This window comes from Syngnathoides biaculeatus, chromosome 8 (assembly GCF_019802595.1).
Source record: "Syngnathoides biaculeatus isolate LvHL_M chromosome 8, ASM1980259v1, whole genome shotgun sequence".
Classification (NCBI taxonomy): domain Eukaryota; kingdom Metazoa; phylum Chordata; class Actinopteri; order Syngnathiformes; family Syngnathidae; genus Syngnathoides; species Syngnathoides biaculeatus.
Window position 1 is genome coordinate 763,014 of NC_084647.1, and position 22,753 is coordinate 785,766.

At 42.2% G+C, this 22,753-nt stretch overlaps 1 protein-coding gene across 2 annotated transcripts in view; it reads right to left on the minus strand.

Moving 5' to 3' along the window:
• Positions 1-10,154, minus strand: part of LOC133504871 (trichohyalin-like) — a 74,546-nt gene extending 64,392 nt beyond the window's left edge. Inside the window, exons 1-5 of one of the 2 annotated variants that reach the window (XM_061827566.1) lie at positions 9,671-10,154; positions 6,066-6,116; positions 5,762-5,873; positions 4,028-4,220; positions 1,524-1,637 (exon numbers count right to left, since the gene is read on the minus strand). In XM_061827566.1, the coding sequence (XP_061683550.1) occupies positions 1,524-1,637; positions 4,028-4,220; positions 5,762-5,873; positions 6,066-6,114 (468 nt within the window). In that variant the 5' untranslated portion in view covers positions 6,115-6,116; positions 9,671-10,154. Of the gene's footprint in view, positions 1-1,523; positions 1,638-4,027; positions 4,221-5,761; positions 5,874-6,065; positions 6,117-6,211; positions 6,359-9,670 lie in introns of those variants that run through there. The other variant, XM_061827567.1, reaches the window with a different exon arrangement.
• Between the last annotated feature and the right edge of the window lie 12,599 nt (positions 10,155-22,753).

Below are 22,753 nucleotides of genomic sequence, written 5' to 3' on the forward strand. Positions count from 1 at the left end.
ATGTTAATTTGCTTTTGACGTTGGCCGACTATGCGAAGAATAGCGAGTGACAAGCAAAAGGCATCATGGGGGACAGAGTCGGTAAACTTTAACTGCCGAGAGAAAACATACGTATGAACGTACATACATACAAAACTTAACACAAAAGTTTCTTGGGACCTATGGTAAAGAAAGATTAATTAACAGAAAAGTTGTATTTTTCTAATGTGGGTTAGCTTGTGACAATGCCAGCCTGATTCCGTGACATTCGAGAGTCCACGAGAGCAGCTCTATCGTGCAACGCAAATCAAAATACAGGAAGCACCATCATGGGTAAAGATTGAGTTCCCTCCAAGCCAATGGGATGCCAGGAAGAGGCTACGTGATACGCCATTGGGAAAGCAGCTCGATCGCACCACACAAACCAAGATATAGGATGGTTACGTTTGGTGGGACGTTTTGTCTAACAGACCCCAGACTGTGAGAATCAGCTTTCCTCCGCCTTTCCTCCACCCGCACACTGAGCATCGCTTCACCAGAGGATTGTGTGCTGAACCCCTTCCTGTACTGTCTCTACACCTTCGACTGTAGCCCAGTCCACAATAATAACATCATCATCAAAGTCGCTGACAACACAACACTGGTCGGGTTGATCTGAAAGACAGACAAGGCAACCGATAGAGGGAAGGTCCAGAAGCTCACAACTTGGTGCTCAGATAATAATCTGAAACTGAACACTTTAAAAAAAATGAAAAATAAAAAATAAACCATAGGAGCTCATTATAGAGTTCAGGAGGAAAACAACTGAACCACCTCCACTTCCAGACTTGTGTTTGATGACCATTCCTCAACTCTCTTAGTCTTTTTTGCCACTTTTTTGGAACATGTTGCAGCCATAAAATTCCAAGTTAATAATTATTTCTTCAGTTTGAACATTAAGTATCTTGTCTTTTTAGTGTATTCAATTAAATATAGGTTTAATATGATTTTCAAATCTTGGTATTGTACCTTTATTTATGTTTAACACAATGTCCCAATTTCATTGGAATTTGGTTTGTAGCATTTATATGCTTGAGCGCACTGCTTGAGGCAGTGCGGCAGCACACTTCGCTAAACTTGGACGCGTTTTGACTGAGGAAATGCTTATCTGCAGCGATGTTAAGACAGTGATTAAAATTTAGAATTGACTGTGGCATTGCTCGGTGTGCGGCAGCCTTGAGATGACATGATTGTGAAAGTGTCAAATTACCACGCTTAGAGAAATGGCAAAATCTCCGGCCAATCAGAAGACAAGTGATGTCACGGCTTTCTTTAGCTTACGTTTGAGAACCAGGTTGGAAGAGATTCTGAGGAATGGTGTCATCGTCACCACACGGCCTCCAAAAAGTGCCATGGAAAAGCACCCACAGAGGGCAGAACCAGGATGGTCAGAGGTAGAAATGGTATAATGAAAAAGGGACATGAAATATCAGGGATCTGCTGAGAATAACACTCTTTCTACTTCATCGAAAATATGTGAAGGGCGTCTGCTCATGTTACTGTACCTCCTTTCCGGAGATGATACCCTCTTCTTCGTCATCCAAACTCAACAGTGTCAGAGATGACGTTTCTTCGCACCTACTGCCGATTACACTCAAGAATCCACTGCAGAAAAGTCCCTTATAAACCAAGGACAAACACAGTATTAGTTTACTCCGGTATGTTTAGGCGGGAAAAAAAACTCAACAGGTGGGATTTAAGCGTAGACGTGGACTCTCTTAAATGAGCTGATTAAAATGTGAAGCGATTTAGTCCATGGACAAACTAAAAGCATATTATAATAAATGGCATTCATTGCAATTCAGTTCCATATTATCATCGCACCTCTAGCCTAAAGATACCTTGGATTGGCTCTAGTGCTCCCGCGACCCCTGTTAGATAAGTAGCTCGGGAAATGGATGGATTATCATAGTGAGAAGTTGCATAAACGTCACTATGTCATCATCAACCGACAAAGCAATTTTTAAAAAGATAGAATTCTATAGTATTCCAAGGCGGCACAGTGCATCACCTGGAAAGAGTTGGCCTCACAGTTCTGAGGTCCCGGGTTTGATCTTGGACATGCCTGTGTGTAGTTTGCATGTTCTCCCCGTGCCTGCCTGGGTTTTCCCCAGGCACTCCGGTTTCCTCCCACAACCCCAAAAACATGCAACATTAATTGGACACTCTAAATTGCCCCTCGGTGTGATTGTGCGTGCGGCTGTTTATCTCTATGTGCCCTGCGAATGGCTGGCAACCGGTTTAGGGTGTACCCCGCCTCCTGATCGTTGACACCTGGAATAGGCTCCAGCATTCCCGCAACCCTAGGATAAGTGGCTAAGAAAATGGATGGATTCCATGTATCTTTATTTCTAAGTTTTATACTGAATGACAATTAATAAAATATTAGGGCATTAGAATCGTTCAAAATACTGTAAATCAGTGATTCTCAACTGGTAGGTCAGGGCCTAAAATCGGCTTACAGTCTCTTCAGTGCCACCATCTCTAATCCATACATCGTGGCCGACCTCACCACTGTTTTGTAAACTTTGCCCTTCATCATACCAGAAATTTGTTTGTCACAAAACACACCAGACACCTTCCGCCAGCTGTTACAACCTGCTTGGACCCGTTTCTTCACTTCCTTACCACACTCCCCATTGCTCTGTATTGCTGACCCCAAGTACAGTGAAGAAAATAAGTATTTGAACACCCTGCTATATTGCAAGTTCTCCCACATACAAATCATGTAGGGGTCTGAAATTTTCATCGTAGGTGCATGTCCACTGTGAGAGCGATAATCTAAAGAGAAAAATACAGAAATCACAATGTATGATTTTTTTTAATGATTTATTTGTGTGATATAGCTGCAAATTAGTATTTGAACATCTGCCCATCAGCTACAATTCTGACCCTCAGAAGCCTGTTAGTCTGCATTTAAAAGTCAACCTCTACTTCATGTATTATCCTGAATCAGATTCACCTGTGTGAGGTTGTTAGCAGCATAAAGACACCTGTCCACCCCATACAATCAGTAAGACTCAAACTTGTCACATGGCCAAGACCAAAGAGCTGTCCGAAGACACCAAAGACAAAATTGTACAACTCCACACGGCTGGAAGGGGCTACGGAGAAATTGGCAGGCAGCTTGGTGAAAAAAGGTTCACTGTTGGAACAGTCATTAGAAAACTGAAGAAGCTAAACATGGCGGTCAATCTCAATCGGAGTAGAGCCCCATGCCTCTGATGATTAATCAATTGATTTTCTATCATAATATTTTCTTAGTAAATCGGGATAATCTTCATCTCACCATTTTGGGTGACCTTGCAATGTAATTGTGTGAATGCTGAAAGGATTCGCACATTGTTATTACTCCCATCCATCGATTTTCCGTACTGCTTATCCTCACCAGTGTCGTGGGCATGCTGGAGCACATCCCAGCTATCTTCCGCAGAGTGGTGGGGTACACCCTGAACTGGTTGCCGGTCAATAGCAGGGCACATAACCGTTCGCACTCACATTCACACCTACAGGCAATCTAGAGTCTTCAATAAACCTACCACATGTTTTTGGTATGTGGGAGGACACCTAGAGTACCTGGAGAAAACCCATACAGACACGGGAAGAACATGCAAACTCCACACAGGCAGAGCTAGGATTTGAACCCTGATTCTCAGAACTGTGAGGTAGATGTGCTAACCCAGGGGTGCTTAATTTGTCGATCGCGATCGACCAACGTGCCAAAAAAAAAAAAAAAAAAAAAAAGCCTGATGTCTTTACCACAATAAAGTACCAACATTTTCCCACATTATGATCTATACTACACCCTTTTAACATTTCTCCATGTTCATCTTATTTTATTTCATTCCATATCATTCAATATAAGTCCACATTATTTCATCACATTCTGTAACAGTTAGCATCATTCTATGTCAATTCATATCATTCAATATTTTTCCATATGGTTTCATTGAGCATTTCAGCATTCACACAGTGAATCTTGATTTAGTGATTTTTAAAATCCACTCACTGTGGGTGTACTAAGAGCCTGCTCATTCTCTTTCTTGTCTATCTGGCTTACTGAGCCTCCAACAGCAGCCGTGCGCTGGAAACGCTCACGTTCTTGGGCCACAAGTTGACGGTACTGCACTTTGCAGGGATGTTCAATAGTTGACGTCTGCAAATAGTGGTTGTGAAAGATCGGGTTCCCACTCTCATCTTGGCTGTAGAGAGAAAGTCTTTAATGGTCAGAAGGAAGACACAAAGATCTCATAATCCTGTGAGTTATTGTAAATTGGTGATACTACATCAGATTTGACTTGCAAATGATTTTCTAGTTCAATATGTATGGTAGGTTCAAGAGATGATTCTTTTCAGCACTATTTGTATTTTTATTGAGAATCAACTGTTAAAAGTTTAAGAAATAGACAGGGTCTGCTGTTTTTTCAACACAAAAATACTATACAGTAGTGGTCCCCAAACATTTTCTGTAGCGCCCCTATTTTTGGAGATGAAATGTTTGGCACCCTCACCTATTTGCAAATTTTCACCCCAGCCCCTGCAAACATTCCTTGGGAATCAACAAAATCATGAACAATAGCTAGGTGTTCATGTCTGTCTGTTTTGTCTGTTTTTTTGGGCAAGAGCCTCTTTGATTTGCTGACTAGTTCTAGATAAAAATATCCACCAATGACTTGTACGGGCGGAAATTCCAATACGTTGACATGTGAAAATTACTGTTATGTTCCTTACTGTTATGTTTCTAAGGGCTTTACTTGCCCTAAAATCTCCCATCAAACAGAGCAAATGAAACATTATTGGTGAGAAAAACAGTCAGCAGTAGAATAGGTCATGTACTTCAGCAATTTATGTTTTTGTGAATGTATTTATTTTGAAAGATTTTAGAGATGTTTGAAGTGCTCGTTCCATGTTTTTGTTTTTAGAAAATTTCACAAAGATGGGAGCACCATAAGAGCACTGGAAGGCTCTGACATTTGAGTCCCACCTCAGTCATCTTCAATCACATATGTGCATAAACTTTGTAAAGTGATTACATGATCTAATCCAGTGCCATATTGTTACAGTGAAGCCCAGCTATAAGTGGAATACAGGGGTTGAGTCCTGTCGCAAATAGCAAAAAGCACTACACATTTTTTGTCATTATACTGTATATCGGTAGTTTGGCGGCATGGTGTGAACTCGTTAGAACATCTGCTTCACAGTTATGAGGACCCCGGTTCGAATACAGGCCCCGCCTGTGGGGAGTCTGAATGTTCTGCCTGTGTGGGCTACGCCCTGAAGTGCTTGCTAGTCAGCCGCAAGGCAGATAGAAAAAGAAAACCATTTTCCCTTAGATTCAGACATACGGACAATTTAGTCTTCAATTAACTTATTTAACATGCATGTTGTGGGACGTGGAGGGGAAACCAGAGTATCCGGAGAAAACCAACATGCACGGGGAGAACATGCAAAATCCACAAAGGCAGGGCCGGGATTCAAACCGTGGTCCTCGTATCTGTGAGGCAGGTGTGCTAATCAGCTGTCATCCATCCATCTTTGATTCATACAGTTACAGCATCAGAGTGGAAATTGAATAAGGCCAGTCAACCGCTACACCATCAGTGACTAATCTTTAAAAAGTAATTTAGAATGGTCATGTAATGTTCTGCCTCAGTCACTTGAGGTACAGTGAAGTGTGCACAATTGAGAATGTGTCAAATAAGAGAATTTAAAATGGAGGTCTGTACCACAGCCATTGTTTTACCTCTCAGCCCATCCTGGAGGCAGTCGAGCAAATATAGCTTCCCTGGCAAGCCACAACAGCTCTGGCTCACTCTCTGGTTCAATACCTATGTCCCGTGCATACACCCGGATCTCTGAGGGAGAATAACAATCATTAATATTGAACCATGGGAAACTATTGGATTCATAAGTGCATCAAACAAAACTGACCACAGTCTGGTATAGAAACAACAAACTAAATATGGACAAAGGTCTGACTGTATCAGTCTTGTGCGTCGTTAAATCGTTTGAATAAAGTATTGGGAATGTAAATGTTTACACAATACCTTCTTCAGAGCAATCTGATTCGTCCTCATGATTCTCAGAGCCACTCATTGCTAGTATAAAAAAAGCAGAGAACAAAAATACTGGTGTTCAGTATACATTAAAGTACTGATTCTTGTAATAAAAAAGTAAATCAACATTTTCCAACCTATTGATAAAGTATACATATTCTTCTTTTCCTTTCGGCTTGTCCCGTTAGGGGTCGCCACAGCGTGTCATCTTTTGCCATCTTAGCCTATCTCCTGCATCTTCCTCTCTCACCCCAGCTGCCCTCATGTCTTCCCTCACCACATCCATAAACCTTCTCTTTGGTCTTCCTCTCGCCCTTTTGCCTGGCAGCTCCATCCTCAGCACCCTACCACCAATATACTCACTCTCTCGCCTCTGAACATGTCAAAAACATCGAAGTCTGCTCTCTCGAATCTTGTCTCCTAAACATCCAACTTTGGCTGTCCCTCTAATGAGCTCGTTTCTAATCCTATCCAACCTGGTCACTCCGAGCGAGAACCTCAACATCTTCATTTCTGCCACCTCCAGTTCTGCTTCCTGTTGTTTCTTCAGAGCCACCGTCTCTAATCTGTACATCATGGCCGGCCTCACCACTGTTTTGTAAACTTTGCCCTTCATCCTAGCAGACACTCTTCTGTCACATAACACACCAGACACCTTTCGCCAGCTGTTCCAACCTGCTTGGACCCGTTTCTTCACTTCCTTACCACACTCAACCATTGCTCTGGATTGTTGACCCTAAATATTTGAAGTCGTCCACCCTCGCTATCTCTTCTCCCTGTAGCCTCACTCTTCCCCCTCCACTTATCTCATTCACGCACATATATTCTGTTTTACTTCGGCTAATCTTCATTCCTCTCCTTTCCAGTGCATGTCTCCATCTTTGTAATTATTCCTCTGCATGCTCCCTGCTTTCGCTGCATATCACAATATCATCTGCGAACATCATGGTCCAAGGGGATTCCAGTCTAACCTCATCTGTCAGCCTATCCATTACCACTGCAAACAGGAAGGGGCTCAGAGCTGATCCCTGATGCAGTCCCACCTCCACCTTAAATTCCTCTGTCACACCTAAGGCACACCTCACCATTGTTCTGCTGCCATCATACATGTCCTGTACTATTTTAACATACTTCTCTGCCACACCAGACTTACGCATGCAGTACCACAGTTCCGCTCTTGGTACTCTGTCATAGGCTTTTTCTAGATCCACAAAGACACAATGTAGCTCCTTCTGACCTTCTCTGTACTTTTCCACAAGCATCCTCAAGGCAAATAATGCATCTGTGGTACTATTTCTAGGCATGAAACCATACTGTTGCTCGCAGATACTTACTTCTGTCCTGAGTCTAGCCTCCACTACTCTCTCCCATAACTTCATTGTGTGGCTCATCAACCTTATTTCTCTATAGTTCCCACAGCTCTGAACATCCCCTTTGTTCTTAAAAATGGGAACTAGAACACTTTTCCTCCATTCTTCAGGCATCTTTTCGCCCGCTAGTATTCTGTTGAATAAGTTGGTCAAAAACTCCACAGCCATCTCTCCAAATTGCTTCCATACCTTCACAGGTGTGTCATCAGGACCAACTACCTTTCCATTTTTCATCCTTTGTAGTGCCTTTCTGATTTCCCGCTTAGTAATCATTGCCACTTCCTGGTCCTTCACACTTGCTTCTTCAACTCTTCCTTCTCTCTCATTTTCTTCATTCATCAACTTCTCAAAGTATTCTTTCCATCTATTTAGCACACTACTGGCACCAGTCAACACATTTCCATCTCTATCCTTAATTACCCTTACCTGCTGCACATCCTTCCCATCTCTATCCCTCTGTCTGGCCAACCTGTAGAGATCCTATTCTCCTTCTTCCGTGTCCAACCTGGTGTACATGTCTTCATATGCCTCTTGTTTAGCCTTTGCCACCTCTACCTTTGCCCTACGTCGCATCTCGATGTAGTCCTTTCGCCTCTCCTCAGTCCTCTCAGTATCCCACTTCTTCTTCGCTAATCTCTTTCCTTGTAGGACTCCTTGTATTTTGGGGTTCCACCACCAAGTCTCCTTCTCCCCTTTCCTACCAAAAGACACACCAAGTACTCTCCTGCCTGTCTCTCTGATTACCTTGGCTGTCGTAGTCCAGTCTTCCGGGAGCTTCTGCTGTCCATCGAGAGCCTGTCTCACCTCTTTCCGAAAGGCCGCACAACATTCTTCCTTTCTCAGCTTCCACCACATGGTTCTCTGCTCTACCTTTGTCTTCTTGATCTTCCTACCCACCACCAGAGTCATCCTACACACCACCATCCTATGCTGTCGAGCTACACTCTCCCCTACCACTACTTTACAGTCAGTAACCTCCTTCAGATTACATCGTCTGAACAAAATATAATCCACCTGCGTGCTTCTACCTCCGCTCTTGTAGGTCACTATATGTTTCTCCCTCTTCTGGAAATAAGTGTTCACTACAGCCATCTCCATCCTTTTTGCAAAGTCCACCGCCATCTGTCCCTCAAAGTTCCTTTCCTGGATGCTGTACTTACCCATCACTTCTTCATCGCCCCTGTTTCCAATATGTCCATTACAATCTGCACCAATAACAACTCTCTCGCTGGATAAAATATACATATTGATCTTCAAATTGTTTTTTGAAGATCAGAGTACTGCAGGATAGAGCAAAAACTTGTCAATGTGTGACTCAAAGGACCACTATTTTCCTTCCATTTCACTGTGGGGATTTCTGGCATTTGGATTTCGATGTAGTTCACCAAAATCATGTTTTCTCATTGTTTTGCGCAAGGTTCTTTTCCGATGACGATGTTGGGGATTCTCTTTACTTCTTCATTTTTGAAGTTTGCAACACAGATGAGATTTTCTGTGGTTTTAACAAAGATGAAAATGTTCCTCGATTTCAGTGTCCAAACTCACATATGAGTCACAATTATTATTCTTGTTTTTGGTGACATTTGAAGCAATTCTGAACAAACTCTTGCTGTCAGTGTGGCCTGGAATAAGATGGGTCAAGCAGATGCTGTCATTGAAAAATCTGAAAATGCCCTGTTTAAATAACACATATTCATCTCAACTGAAAAAAAATCTACCTAACACTCAAGGTTTCAGTCAAGCATTTGTTATGATTTATATTGAATTCTTGAAAGGTTTGGAGTAACTTATAACATAAAAAGTACCATAAAATCCTTAAACCTTATCTGATTCTTACAAACCAGAGTAGATTTCTACAGTATTTGCATTTCAATTTTCTATCTAATGGTATCATTTATTTTGATTACATGGTTTGACAATTTAAGTAACATACCTCCGATGCGCATAAACCATTTTTAAAGGCAAGGAGAATAGAGTGCAGATGTGGGTATTTAAAATGCAAAAGTTGAAAAAAAATGAAAAAAAAAAGGCAAAAGTTGCCAAAAAAATATTCAATTAAGGGCGACCCCTAACGGGACAAGCCGAAAGAATGTAGTAGATATCTACCTGAAAAATCTCCAGTAACGGAGTACAAGTATCCGTCTGATATTTAAAACCTATGCACATAAATAAATAAATATCCGACTGAAAAGCCAACCAAAATGAAACAAAAAATGGTTATTTTACCTTCAAGGAGACATGAACATGAGACTGCAGAAAAAGAACAAGCTCACTCAGAAGTTTGGGGAACGTTCAACTATGATGTGAAAAGCATATTCGTCACGCACGTCATCGAGGGAATTACGCGTTTCGTTCGAAGTTTTTGAGGGAATTGCTGTAATATAACATTACACTATCGTTAAAAAAAATGGCACGTATCGTACAAAACGTTATTGTTGGTTACATTTATCTCGGGGCGGTGAAGATCCGTTTTTTTTCCTTTTTTTTTTTACATAACACAGACGTCGGCTCGCGTTCAAGATAACGTCACCACGATGTTGATCGTTTTCTTTAAGATGATATGACATTATTAATTATTATACTCCGTAACTGCATTACGGTATGTGATACGACATGCGAATGACTTTGGGTAACTTCGCCACCATTTGAACCCTGTCGACTTCAGCCTGTGGGATGATCGTTCTGAGGGCACTCAAGGGAACTAAATCACCGTTTAATTTCTCGATACTTCCTGGGATGACGTTATCATATTGTTTGCCGTGATTGGGTGGAATGGTGACCAATCCAGGATGGCGTCTACTTGGCGTCCAAAACAACAATCACAACAACAATAATGACAACAACAATAAGATCCTCAATTAAAGTGTAGTCTTGAGTAGATGCGCACACGCATTGGGGCGCTTTGGAAGTCATTACATTTGACATTATCTTAGTGTTAACAGCAGTTGGCATCCATTTTATTGCTGGACTGCCATTGTTTATAAGCAATCATTTCAATCATTCAAAACACTCGTAAAAAAACAGGTCACTGCAATATTGGCACTTCAAACCTGCGTCTTGCCTCACAATAAGCAAGCATCCATTGGAAATTGCTTCTCGGAATTCCCAAATCCCAATTTTATGTTAGATAATCTCATTCAGATCAAAACGAAATCCAGAATTGTCTAATCAAGACTTCCTCTGAGAAACTACATTGAAATTAAAATACACTCTAGTTGTAGACGTACCGACAAGAAAAAAATACATAGACCAATTACATATGATTAATATACAAGAACAGATTTTCCCAGATAGCGCTGTACATTACATTTCGATTTACTATACAGTGGGCCACTATTTATTCATATCAGTGAAGAGTTTTTTCTAGGTTTTCCTTATATCAGTTGGGCCTTTAGTCTAGGAACTCATAACTGTCACTAAAATAAATATTTCAGACAGAAAGGTGACAAGATATAAATCGGTGTATATGAGTGAAATATTGCATACCATGAGGTTGACAGTAAACAAAAAGTAAATGGGGTGTTGGCAGTGGTACAGTGCATGGCTTTTAAGCACATCTGCCCCACAGTTCTGAGGACTGGGGTTCAAATCCTGGCAACACCTCTGTTGAGTTTGCATATTTTCAAAGTGCCTGCATGGTACTCCAGTTTTTCCCACATATCAAAAACATGCATCGTAGTTTTATTGAAAACGCTAAATTGCTGGGAACACGCAGCTCCACTATTCTGCTCCACAGTATCCATATCACACAAAGGTCACACAGAAAACATGAATCAAGCACAAGCACAGCAAACACCACGTGAAATGAATACAAACGGTTAAAAAAATATAATATTGATTGACATCAAAACAATGTATGGCATGGTAGACAGCTGCAGACCGTTGGCCTCACAGTTCTGAGGACCGTGGTTCGAATCCCGGCCCCACATGTGTGGAGTTTGCGTGTTCTCACCATGTCTGCGTGGGTTTTCTCCAAGTACTCCGGTTTCCTCCCACTTCCCAAAAACATGCATTAAGTGGAGACTCTAAATTTTCCCTAGGTGTGATTGTGAGTGGGACTTTTGTCTCCATGTGCCCTGCAATTGGCTGGCAACCAACCACTTAGGGTCAACCATGTGCCTGTGTGCACCGCGTTGGTGACCCCTGCTATAAATAATATTGCTAGTGGGCACCTGCTTGGTTAATCCCTAAGGATTCCAGTAATACTTGTGAACAATGTCATTGTCACCTGTGTCAAGGCCAGTATAATGGCTTCTAGAATTTCTCCCTTCCTGATACCCGTGAATAGCCGCCAAGTATTGATAAATTCTCTTCCGTTTTTCCCTCCAAAATTAGCTGATCTTGTTTGTACAATGAGGATTACGTCACCTCTATTTGATATCCTGTTTATGACCGTTAAAAAGCACCTTCAGTTCAGTTTGTCCATTTTGCTCTAAATTAATAATTCTTCATCGCATTATGTGGTTCAACCAATTCAAAACAAGCAGTTCAACCACCACAAAACCCAATATTGTGCCTTTTGATCTATCTATCTATCTATCTATCTATCTATCTATCTATCTATCTATCTATCTATCTATCTATCTATCTATCTATCTATCTATCTATCTATCTATCTATCTATCTATCTATCTATCTATCTATCTATCTATCTATCTATCTATCTATCTATCTATCTATCTATCTATCTATCTATCTATCTATTTGTACATGCTTTTCATATAAATACAACTCAAATCGCTTTATATGACTATATATATATATATATATATATATATATATAAATGTTTGTGTGTGTGTGGGGCGGGGGTGCATATACACACAATATCCAAATAAGGTCTTACATTCACCCCCACGGCCACAGGTTAATATGAGCCACCTAGACATGCAGCTATTTTACAAGCATCTTTGAGTGAATGGGTAGATCTCCGGAGCTCATAGAATTCCAGGGCAGAACAGTCATAGGATGCCACCTATGCGTGAAATTAGTGAAAGTGCCTCTCTCCTAAGTATTCCACAGTCAACTGTCAAATGTATTGTAAGAACATGTAAGAGTTTGAGAACAACAGCAACTCAAACACGAATTAGTAGAGCACATACAGTAAATAAATGTAGCGGGATAAGCGTTTGCTGAGGCGCATAGTGATGTTTTTCCATTTTACAGGAGAAGAATACTTGCCTGACTGGATTGTGCCAAGTGTAATTTTGGTGGAGGGGGCATTATGGCGTGGTGTTGTTTTTCAGGAGCTTGGCTTGGCCCCTTAATACTAGTGAAAGAAATTTTAAATGCTTGATCAAAACAGCTTTTGAACATTTCCATGGTTCCAACCTTGTAGGAACAGTTTGGAGCATACCTTTGGGATTGTTTGGAGTGGAGATTGGGAGCCAGGCCTTCTCATGGAATGTGAAAGAATGTGTGACCGCATAAATGTGCTTCTGGAAAGAATGGTCAAAAATTCCCATAAAGACTTCCAATCCTTGTTGACAGGCTTCCCAAAAGAGTTGATGCTATTATAGGTGGAAAAGGTCAATATGTGTTGATGGAACATTTGATGTGACATATATAAGTTCATATGTGAGGCAAGGCATACTTATACATTGTAGTGTATATACAGTACAGAGAAATGAGAAGCTCATGTCTTGATGTTGCCATTTCATAAAGATGTGTGTGGTTGAATTACTATTGCTAAACATTTATGTTATGTTTCAAGACTTGTGCAGATGATCAACATGAACTCTTGCATATGGAGAAGCGATCAAGACGGCTTCCCCCTAAAAAAAACAGGCTAAAAAAATATGTATATTAGATCGAAAATAATCAAGGAATAACAAAAACTAAAGATATTTCTGGGCGGCACAGTGGATCAGCTGGGAAGCATCGGCCTCACAGTTCTGAGGTCCCAGGCTCAATCCCAGCCCTGCCTGTGTGGAGTTTACATGTTCTCCCTGCGTCTGCATGGGTTTTCTCCGGGCACTCTGGTTTCTTCCCACATTTCAAATACATGCAATATTAATTGGACACTTTAAATTGCTCCCAGGTGTGATTGTGAGTGCGGCTGTTTGTCTCTATATGCCCTGCGATTGGCTGCCAACCAGTTCTGGGTGTACCCTGCCTTCTGCCCCGTCGACAGCTGGGATAGACTCCAGCACTACTTGCAACCCTTGTGAGGATAAGCGGCTAAGAAAATGGATGGATGGATCTAAAACAATCAAGGAATGACAAAAACTAAAGATGTTTCTACTTTAAGTCCTGCTGTGTTTCCAACCCAACAGGTACAGTCCCATTTGCATGTGGCACAGCTGAGGAGCCATCACACGTCCGAAAAAGAAACATCACTAGTTTCTCCAATAAAGCTTCTCCATGGAACCACGTTGATGCACACTCCTTGATATGCATTTAAGACAGCTGAGATGCTCCTGATATGGAACCAAGAGAACCGCTTATCGGTCACGGTTGATGGATGCATCAAGTAGAGAAACAGATCATAAGCCTTGGGGTAGTATTCGATCAGGACAACATTACATTACATTAAATTGAATATTACAACGAGGCTTTTCAATGTGTACAGTGTTACTGTACTTAATCATACTAGAAAACAAATTGATTTGGAAATAATGATCAAACACAAAACAATATAATAAATGAAGTATTGAATGAATTAAAATACTATTTTTAATGAAAAATATACAAACAGTAGCTTGTGAAATATTGCTGAACTTAGGTCCATCTCATTCTGAACTACAAATGATCAAACGTGCTTTTATCACCTGAAATCTTGACAATTGCAATTCTGTCCTTACCTCTCTCAGCAGAACCTAATTATCTCCATTCTTCTGGCATCACTATCTCCTATCAGTCCAGAATATCACAGTTAGGGTTTTGTCTAGGTCCCATAGGTTCTGCCACATCACTCCCATTATGTCATCCTCAGACTGGCTCCCTGTTTAATTTAAGATTTAGTACAAAATTTTAAGAGTCACGTGAAAGGCAATAGATCCTTGCAGTCCATCGCCCCCAAATTGTGGAATGAATCTACATTTGTGGAAAGAAGACATCTTTAAAGAGTTTTTAAAACTTTTGTTTGGACAGACATTCCACTTGGGTAGGATTTGATTGGTTGGAGTCTGTAGGGTTTTAAGACCATCAGTGGTGCCATGGAGTTGTCAGATTATTGAGTTTGCCTACTATATCCTCATTTTTGTAGTTTTCAATTTCGTAGCAGCTGTTGTTGCAGAGAGGTTCCAGTCAATATTAAAATAAAGCACATTGACACAACAGAAATTATATAAATTGGCCATTCTTTCTCTGTGGATTGGCGACAAATGCCTCATGGCTCAGTACTGGCCTGCGGACCAGCGCTTGAGGATCACCTTTCTACGAGATTCAAGCTGTTTAGTTATGCATAGCACTAAGCAATAAAATTCTTACTTTGTTAGACTCCCTCCACTTATGCATGGTATTGAAAAGATTTAAAAAAAAAATCATTTTAAATAATGAAACAAAGTATAATACGCAGATAATGTGCAAAGAGGCAGGCATATGACTTTCAGGGATTGCAGATTGCAGAGATATTGCACAATTTTAACAAAGTAAACACAATTACCAACGTAAAATATTGCAGTGGTTTCACAATTTGTGATGTAATTGGCTCAGTAGTCTGATGGCGTGTGGTCAAAGGGCCGTGTGGAGTTTGTTTGTTCACCCCTGTGTCTGTGTGGGTTTTTTCTAGAGTGTTGGCCTCACAGCTCAAAGGACCAGGCCCACCTATGTGGAGTTTGCATGTTCTCCCTGTGCCTGCATAGATTTTCTCCAGGCACTCTAGTTTCCTCCCACATCCCAAAAACATTTACTAATTGGAGACTCTAGATTGCCCTTAGGTGTGATTGTGACTACAATTGTTGTATGTCTCTATGTGCCCTGCGATTGGGTGTCAAGCAGTTTCGGGTGTACCCCGTCTCCTGCCCGATGACAGCTTGGAGCGTGTCCAGGACTGACCCTTGTGAGGATAAGCAGCTCAGCAAATGGATGGATGGATAATGTTATCTACTCCACAAATGTGTTGTCCAGTGAACCTGATTCCCTGAGAGATAAAATTCATCAAAACCCTGGTTATCTAGTAGTAATTAGAGATTATCCTGAAAGATCACAACAGATCAAAATGAGGTGGACTTCAAAAAATTGAGCAACTCCAACTTGAAAGTGTATTCCAAGTGTTGCCTTAAATCAGCACATAACCTAGCTTCTTTTTTTTCATCTCTGTCAGTTTTTATGACTTGCCGTACATTGTTTCCTCTCTCTGGTCAAGTACTATTATGGCTTCCATTTTAGGGCGATATCAAAGATGATGTGTGAGGCCCCGTAGCTGAGTGGTTAGAGCACTGGTTTGGTAAACCATGGGTTGTGGGTTTGTATCCCACTGGGGCCTCCACTCCCTGCTCCAGTATGACAACAGATGGTCAAATAACAGAGAATTCCTATAAGACATAGCAAGAACAGTCACTGAGCAATAAGGGGTTGTTAATAATCTGTCAATGGTGACACTTTTTTGACAATTGTGGAAAAAGTCGTATTCTCTCTGGGAATTAGAGCAGTCGAATGGCTAATAGAATTATTGTTCAGTGCAATGACCATTGTGCAAAGAGGGCAGAGAAGTATGCAGCTTAAAGTGACTAGTCGTGTGATGATCTGGGACATTGTCGATTGCGCAAGTGTTGCAGATACTCCTCAGATCTGCAAATGGTGCAGTGTGGTGAGACTACTCCAGTGAGTGCATGAGTAATGTATGATATATTATCCATCCATTTTCTTAGCCGCTTATCCTCACAAGGGTCGCGGGAGTGCTAGAGCCTATCTCAGCTGTCAACGGGCAGGTGGCGAGGTACACCTTGAACTGGTTGCCAGCCAATTGCAGGGCACATAGAGACAGACACTCACAATCACACCGAGGGACAATTTAGAGTCTCCAATTAATGTTGCATGTTTTTGGGATGTGGGAGGAAACTGGAGTGCCCAAAGGAAACACACGCAGCCACGGGGAGAACAGGCGAACTCCTCATGGGCAGATCCGGGATTGAACCCGGGACCACAGAACTGTGAGGCCAACGCTTTCCAGCTGATCTACCTGCCAGGGTGATTAGAGGGGTACCAGCAACCATTTCAGCAGGTTTGGGTGTCTGTTGCAAATGGAATTTGACCTTTTTCTTCGCACCACCTAACCAGACTGTGATGGATATGCATTACTAAGTTAATGGCCTCTGTGTACAACTGTCTCAACAGGTCGTGCTTCCTTAGAAGCTACAGGAAGTATATGCTCTGTTTGTCTTTTTTTGAGTATAGAGTTAATGTTAGTCTTCCATTTCAGGTCCCCTAATTCCCAGGAACCTGAAGGTCTTGACAGTTGACATAAGAATGGCCATCAAGAGAGCCAGCTGTGGAGAAGAATTTCTCCTGAAGTCCTCAATGATTTCTACAGTCTTCAGTGGGTTTAACTCCGGGTTGTGTCAGTTGCACCACAGTTCCAGACTCTCCACTTCCTGTCGGTATGCTAACTCATCACCGTCTTTGATGAAGGCGATGACTGTGGTGTCATCTGCAAACTTCAGAGTTTGACATCTGGGTGCGTTGAGGTGAAGTCATTCGGGTAGAGTAAGGAGATCATCGTGGAGAGGACACAACCTTGGAGTCCCCCGGTGCTGATGGTACGTGTGGAGGAGATGGTGTCCCCAACCTCACCCGCTGTGTCCTGCATATCAGGAAGCTTTAAATCCACTGGCAGAAGGCAGGGGAACTGCTAATTTGGAGAAGCTTGGAGGAGAGGAGTTTTGGAGATGATGGTATTAAAAGCAGAGCTGAAGTCCATGAACAGGATCCTTGTATAAGTCCCATGCAGGTGTTCAAGGATAAGGTGCAGTCCCATGTTGACTACATCATCTGCAGACCTGTTTGCTCAATTGTTCTGGAGGTGGATCAGCACAAGACGTACTAAGGACGTCATGTCCACAGCTGTCAAGGCGACAGGCCTATAGTCATTTATATCTGAGATTGCAGGTTTCTTGTGGACCAGAATGATGGTGGAGCATTTGAACCAGGATGGTACTTTGCCCAGTTCCAGAAATTCGTTGAAGATCTCTATGAAAACTGGAGCCAGCTGGTCCATGTAGACTTTGAGGAAGGATGTGGACACCATGTCTGGGCCTCCCTCTTTGTTCATCTTTTGTTGTTTGAACATGTGTCTCACAACCTGTTTGTGGATGATCAGGTCAGGAGGGGGAATCTTAGGTGTCATGGTATTCGGTGATGCGGCAGGGTGTGCGGTGTGAAAGTGTCCATTTCAAACCCGGAGTCAAAGCTGTTCAAGTCGTCGGCCAGCCTACCATTGTTTTCAACATGGCCAGATCATTGCTTGTAATTGGTTAGTGTTTGTAATGGATACTAGACTGATTTAGAGCTGTAAGTACGATATTGTTTTTCCATCTTTGCTGCAGAGTTCCTTTTCACAATGTTAATATATTTCCTCAGTATGTTTCTCATGTGATCATACAGAGCCCTACCCCGACTATGAGATGCGACCTCTTTGGCCTGGCAAAGTCGCTTAAGTTTCGCAACAAACCAGAGCCTGTTGTTATTGAATGTGCAAAACGACTTTGTTGGTACACACACCTCTTCACAGAAACTGCTATAGGATATAACAGTGTTCATATATTTGTCCAGGCTGCCAGCTGAATTTTCAAAGACACTCCAGTGTGTCCATACACCATTTTTCATTGAGATAGAAGCATATCCCACCGCCTTTTGTTTTCCCTGACAACTCTGTGATTATGTGATTGTGATTGTAGTATTTTGTCTGTTGGTGACAGGCTCACAAAACCAAGTCTCCATGATGCACAGGGTGCCGGAATGTCTGAAATCTTTGCTGGTCTTAATGAGAAGCTGAACCTCATACATTTTGTTGGGAATCGAGCCTAGATTCGTGGTCTGGATCAACGGGAATGCCAATCTGTGTTCTCTCCTGCGGTGCTTCACCTTCATCCAGGCTCAATTCCGTCTATGAAGCTGCCTCTGCTTCCGTGTGCCAAAGACCACAGTCACTGTCCCGGTGAATAATAAACTAATGGGATTGGCAGAGGTTGTTGAGAGAAAGTCAGGGGTAGACTCTCTGATGGTTAGGAAGTCTTCCCTTGTGTTAGTGAGTCACGTAATGTCTCCACCGACGAATGAAAAACACAATAACAAAGAGTGTCATAGCCCTTCCGGCCCTGTTCCGTCTGTACCGGTCCCTGATGCAGCACACACCTGCCGCAATCAGTAGAGGCGCACACCTGCACCTCGTCTCAAACAATCATGTAACATTTATTTAGGACCACATGTATGGTCTGGTCTCTGCCAGATCGTTACCTTATGCCTCGTTCCCGTAATTTTCTGATCCTGTTCTTGACTTCTCGTGTACCAACTCCCACCTGCCTACTGACCTGCCTCTTATGCCTGCTGATTCCATTACTGCTGCTTCCATGGACTGCCTGTTGGGTTCTCGACATAGGACTGAATAAAGACGCCTATGCGCCTCCTGAGTTGTGCATTTGGGTTCAACCCCGTGTTCTAGTCCTGACAGAGAGTACTTGAGAGCGCGTAACCGAGGTGTACACATGAATTGTTGTCACTTTGGAGAAAATCATCTATAACTCAGGAATGTTTTTTTTGACATTTTGAATTCATATTTCACACGTTTATGTCGGCACCGAAGAACCAATTCTACTGTACATTCCAAATACGAAAAAAAAGTTGGTTTGGTAAAATATGGCACATTTAAAGAGCCTTTTGCTGCACCAAACAGCTCTTTTTTGTCACCCATGTTTAATAGTTGGCGCTTGCATCACCAGAGCAATGTTAATGCCATTTTTCCAGTGGTGTGATGCTATATGGTGGTTTTAGATTAATGACAGAATTAATTAATAAGATTTTCTCTTTCTTTAAAAAAAAATCAAAATACAGGATTTCTTGTTTGATTGAGCTCACTGACACTCATCCATCTCCTGTTTGTTTTTTGTGTGGGTGGATTTGACTTCTTGGGTAACCAGGTGAATAACCTCTACTTCTTGTGCAATTGCCGTATTAGACACCCACTGGCCTTGAGTCTGAAATGATTCACTACATCACATGAAAATAAAATTATGATTCACGCAGACTTCATTGAAATGTCAAATACAATTAGCAAAGATGGAAATAAATTGCCCACGCATTTCTCAAATAAATCATGTCAATGTCATTTTTTCGTTTGGGAAAGTCAAGTCAGGCCGTCACAAGTTAAAGTGGCTTCCGGTCTTCAAACTGGTAGCAGCTTAAACTGAAGGCTCTGACCAGCCTGATCATAATTCAATAAATCCTGCTGAATTTAGACCGAATGTTGTGAATATTCGACATGGAACGCTTCTGGCAACGACTTCAGTGGACTAAAATCACCATCTGTGCAATTTTAGTATCCAAATTGAAGCCATACTGTTCACGTTGAAGCTGCTCGGCCAAAGTTAGCCTAGCTTAGACCACTAACAACAAAACTGGTCTGTTTTCTAATATTTACTGAGAAGGAAAACATCAAACGCTAGTATCTACATGTCCTCCAAAACCTATGTAACGTATACTTCGAGAATAGTGAGTACTCATAAGAAGTTGGGCAAGTGGAAACCCCAACTTAAACTTGCTTATCGGCCTAGTATTCCTTAGCTTAGCTTGCTAACAAAGAGACTCTTTTGTGATCAATTCTTGGATATTGAAGAAACATCGAACATGAGGCCGTGAGGACTTACAGGAAATTTAACAAGTCTTATCTTAGTACATCTTAGTACCCAAATTGGTGCCTTATCATTCACGTTGAAGGTGCTTGGCCCAAGTTAGCCTAGCGCGCTAACAACATTATCTACATAGAGTATACAACGAAGACCAAACATCAAACGTGACTCAACCTTCAACTACTAGAGTGAGGGCCATTGTGGTGTGAATCCCTTCCATCCACATATCCTTTTAAATCGCCATATCTGTTATATTTTCACAAAGGTACTATGTGATTTGTGTACCTTATATGCTGACTGTGTTTATGTTCATTTGACCTTAACTTTAACATAGATTAGGTAGTATGCGAATTGTGTATCTTATGTCCTGACTTTGTGAATTTGATTGCTTCTTCTTTTTGACCATCTGCAGCCCGTTGGGCAGCACTATATTGTGCAACCTGTTTGCCAGTCCCAAGCCCGGATGAATGCAGAGGTTTGTGTCAGGAAGAGCATCCGGCATAAAACTGTGTCAAACATATATGCGCGTTCATCATACGAATTCCATAACGGTTAGGTCATGGCCCGGGTTTCCTACTACTAATGTAAATCTGCAAGGTGTAGGTAGAAATTCAGATAATGTAGGTCGAAGACAAAAAAGAGGAGGAAAGCGGCTGAGTCGGCAGAAGAAGAAGAGAAATGCACAGACGATACAGCTGTGTGTGGGGACTTTGAATGTTGGGACTATGACAGGAAAAGCTCGGGAGTTAGTTGATATGATGATTAGAAGAAATGTTGATATATTGTGCATCCAAGAGAGCAAGTGGAAAGGGAGTATGGCTAGAAGTCTAGGTGCAGGGTTTAAATTATTTTACCATGGAGTAGATGAGAAGAGAAATGGAGTAGGGGTTATTTTAAAGGAAAAGCTGCAAACACAGTTGGACCCGATGACATACCAGTGGAAGTATGGAAACAATTTGGTGAGGAGGCTGTGGAGTTTTTGACCAACTTATTCAGCAGAATACTAGGAACTGTGGTACTGCATGCGTAAGTCTGGTGTGGCAGAGAAGTATGTTAAAATAGTACAGGACATGTATGATGGCAGCAGAACAATGGTGAGGTGTGCCTTAGGTGTGACAGAGGAATTTAAGGTGGAGGTGGGACTGCATCAGGGATCAGCTCTGAGCCCCTTCCTGTTTGCAGTGGTAATGGATAGGCTGACAGATGAGGTTAGACTGGAATCCCCTTGGACCATGATGTTCGCAGATCATATTGTGATCTGCAGTGAAAACAGGGAGCAGGCGTGGTAACAATTAGAAAGATGGAGGTACACACTGGAAAGGAGAGGAATGAAGATTAGCCGTAGTAAAACAGAATATATGTGTGTGAATGAGAGGGGTGGAGCAGGAAGAGTGAAGCTCCAGGGAGAAGAGATAGCGAGGGTGGACAACTTCCAATACTTGGGGTCAACAATACAGAGCAATGGTGAGTGTGGTAAGGAAGTGAACAAACGGGTCAAAGCAGGTTAGAACAGTTGGCAGAAGGTTTCTGGTGTTCTATGTGACAGAAGAGTATCCGCTAGGATGAAGGGCAAAATTTATAAAACAGTGGTGAGGCCGGCCATGATGTACGGATTAGAGACGGTGGCACTTAAGAAACAACAGGAAGCAGAACTGGAGGTAGCAGAAATGAAGATGCTGAGGTTCTCGCTTGGAGTGAACAGGTTGGATAGGATTAGAAACGAGCTCATTAGGGGGACAGCCAAAGTTGGATGTTTTGGAGACAATGTGAGAGAGAGCAGACTTGGATGATTTGGACATGTTCAGAGACAAGAAAGTGAGAATATTGGTAGAACGGTGCTGAGGATGGAGCTGCCAGGCAAAAGAGCAAGAGGAAGACCAAAGAAAAGGTTGTTGGATGTTGTGAAGGGAGGACATGAGGACAGTGTGTGTTAGAGAAGAAGATGCACGAGATAGGCTTAGATGGAAAAAGATGACACGCTGTGGCGACCCCTATTGGGAAAAGCTGAAAGGAAAAGAAGAAGATAACAATAGACGGCACGGTGACGCAGCTCGAAAGCGTCGGCCTCATAGTTCTGAAGACTGGGGTTCAATCCCAGCCGCGCCTGTGTGGAGTTTGCATGTTCTCCCCGTGTCTGCGTGGATTTTCTCTGGGCACTCCGGTTTCCCCCCACATTCCAAAAACATGCAACATTAATTGGACACTCTAAATTGCCCGTAGGTGTGATTGTGAGTGCGAATGTTGTCTGTCTCCACGTGCCCTGTGATTGGCAGGCAACTAGTTCAGGGTGTACCCTGCCTCCTGCCCGATGACAGCTGGTATTGGCTCCAGCACTCCTGGAACCCTTGTAAGGATAAGCGACTAAGTAAATGGATGGATGGATGGATGGATGGATGATGGATGGATGGATGGATGGATGGATGGATGGATGGATGGATGGATGGATGGATGTTTATTATTGTGGTTATAGTGCGCAGTGGTGTCGAATATTCTGGTGACTGAACTAGTTCCATGACAGTGCTGTAA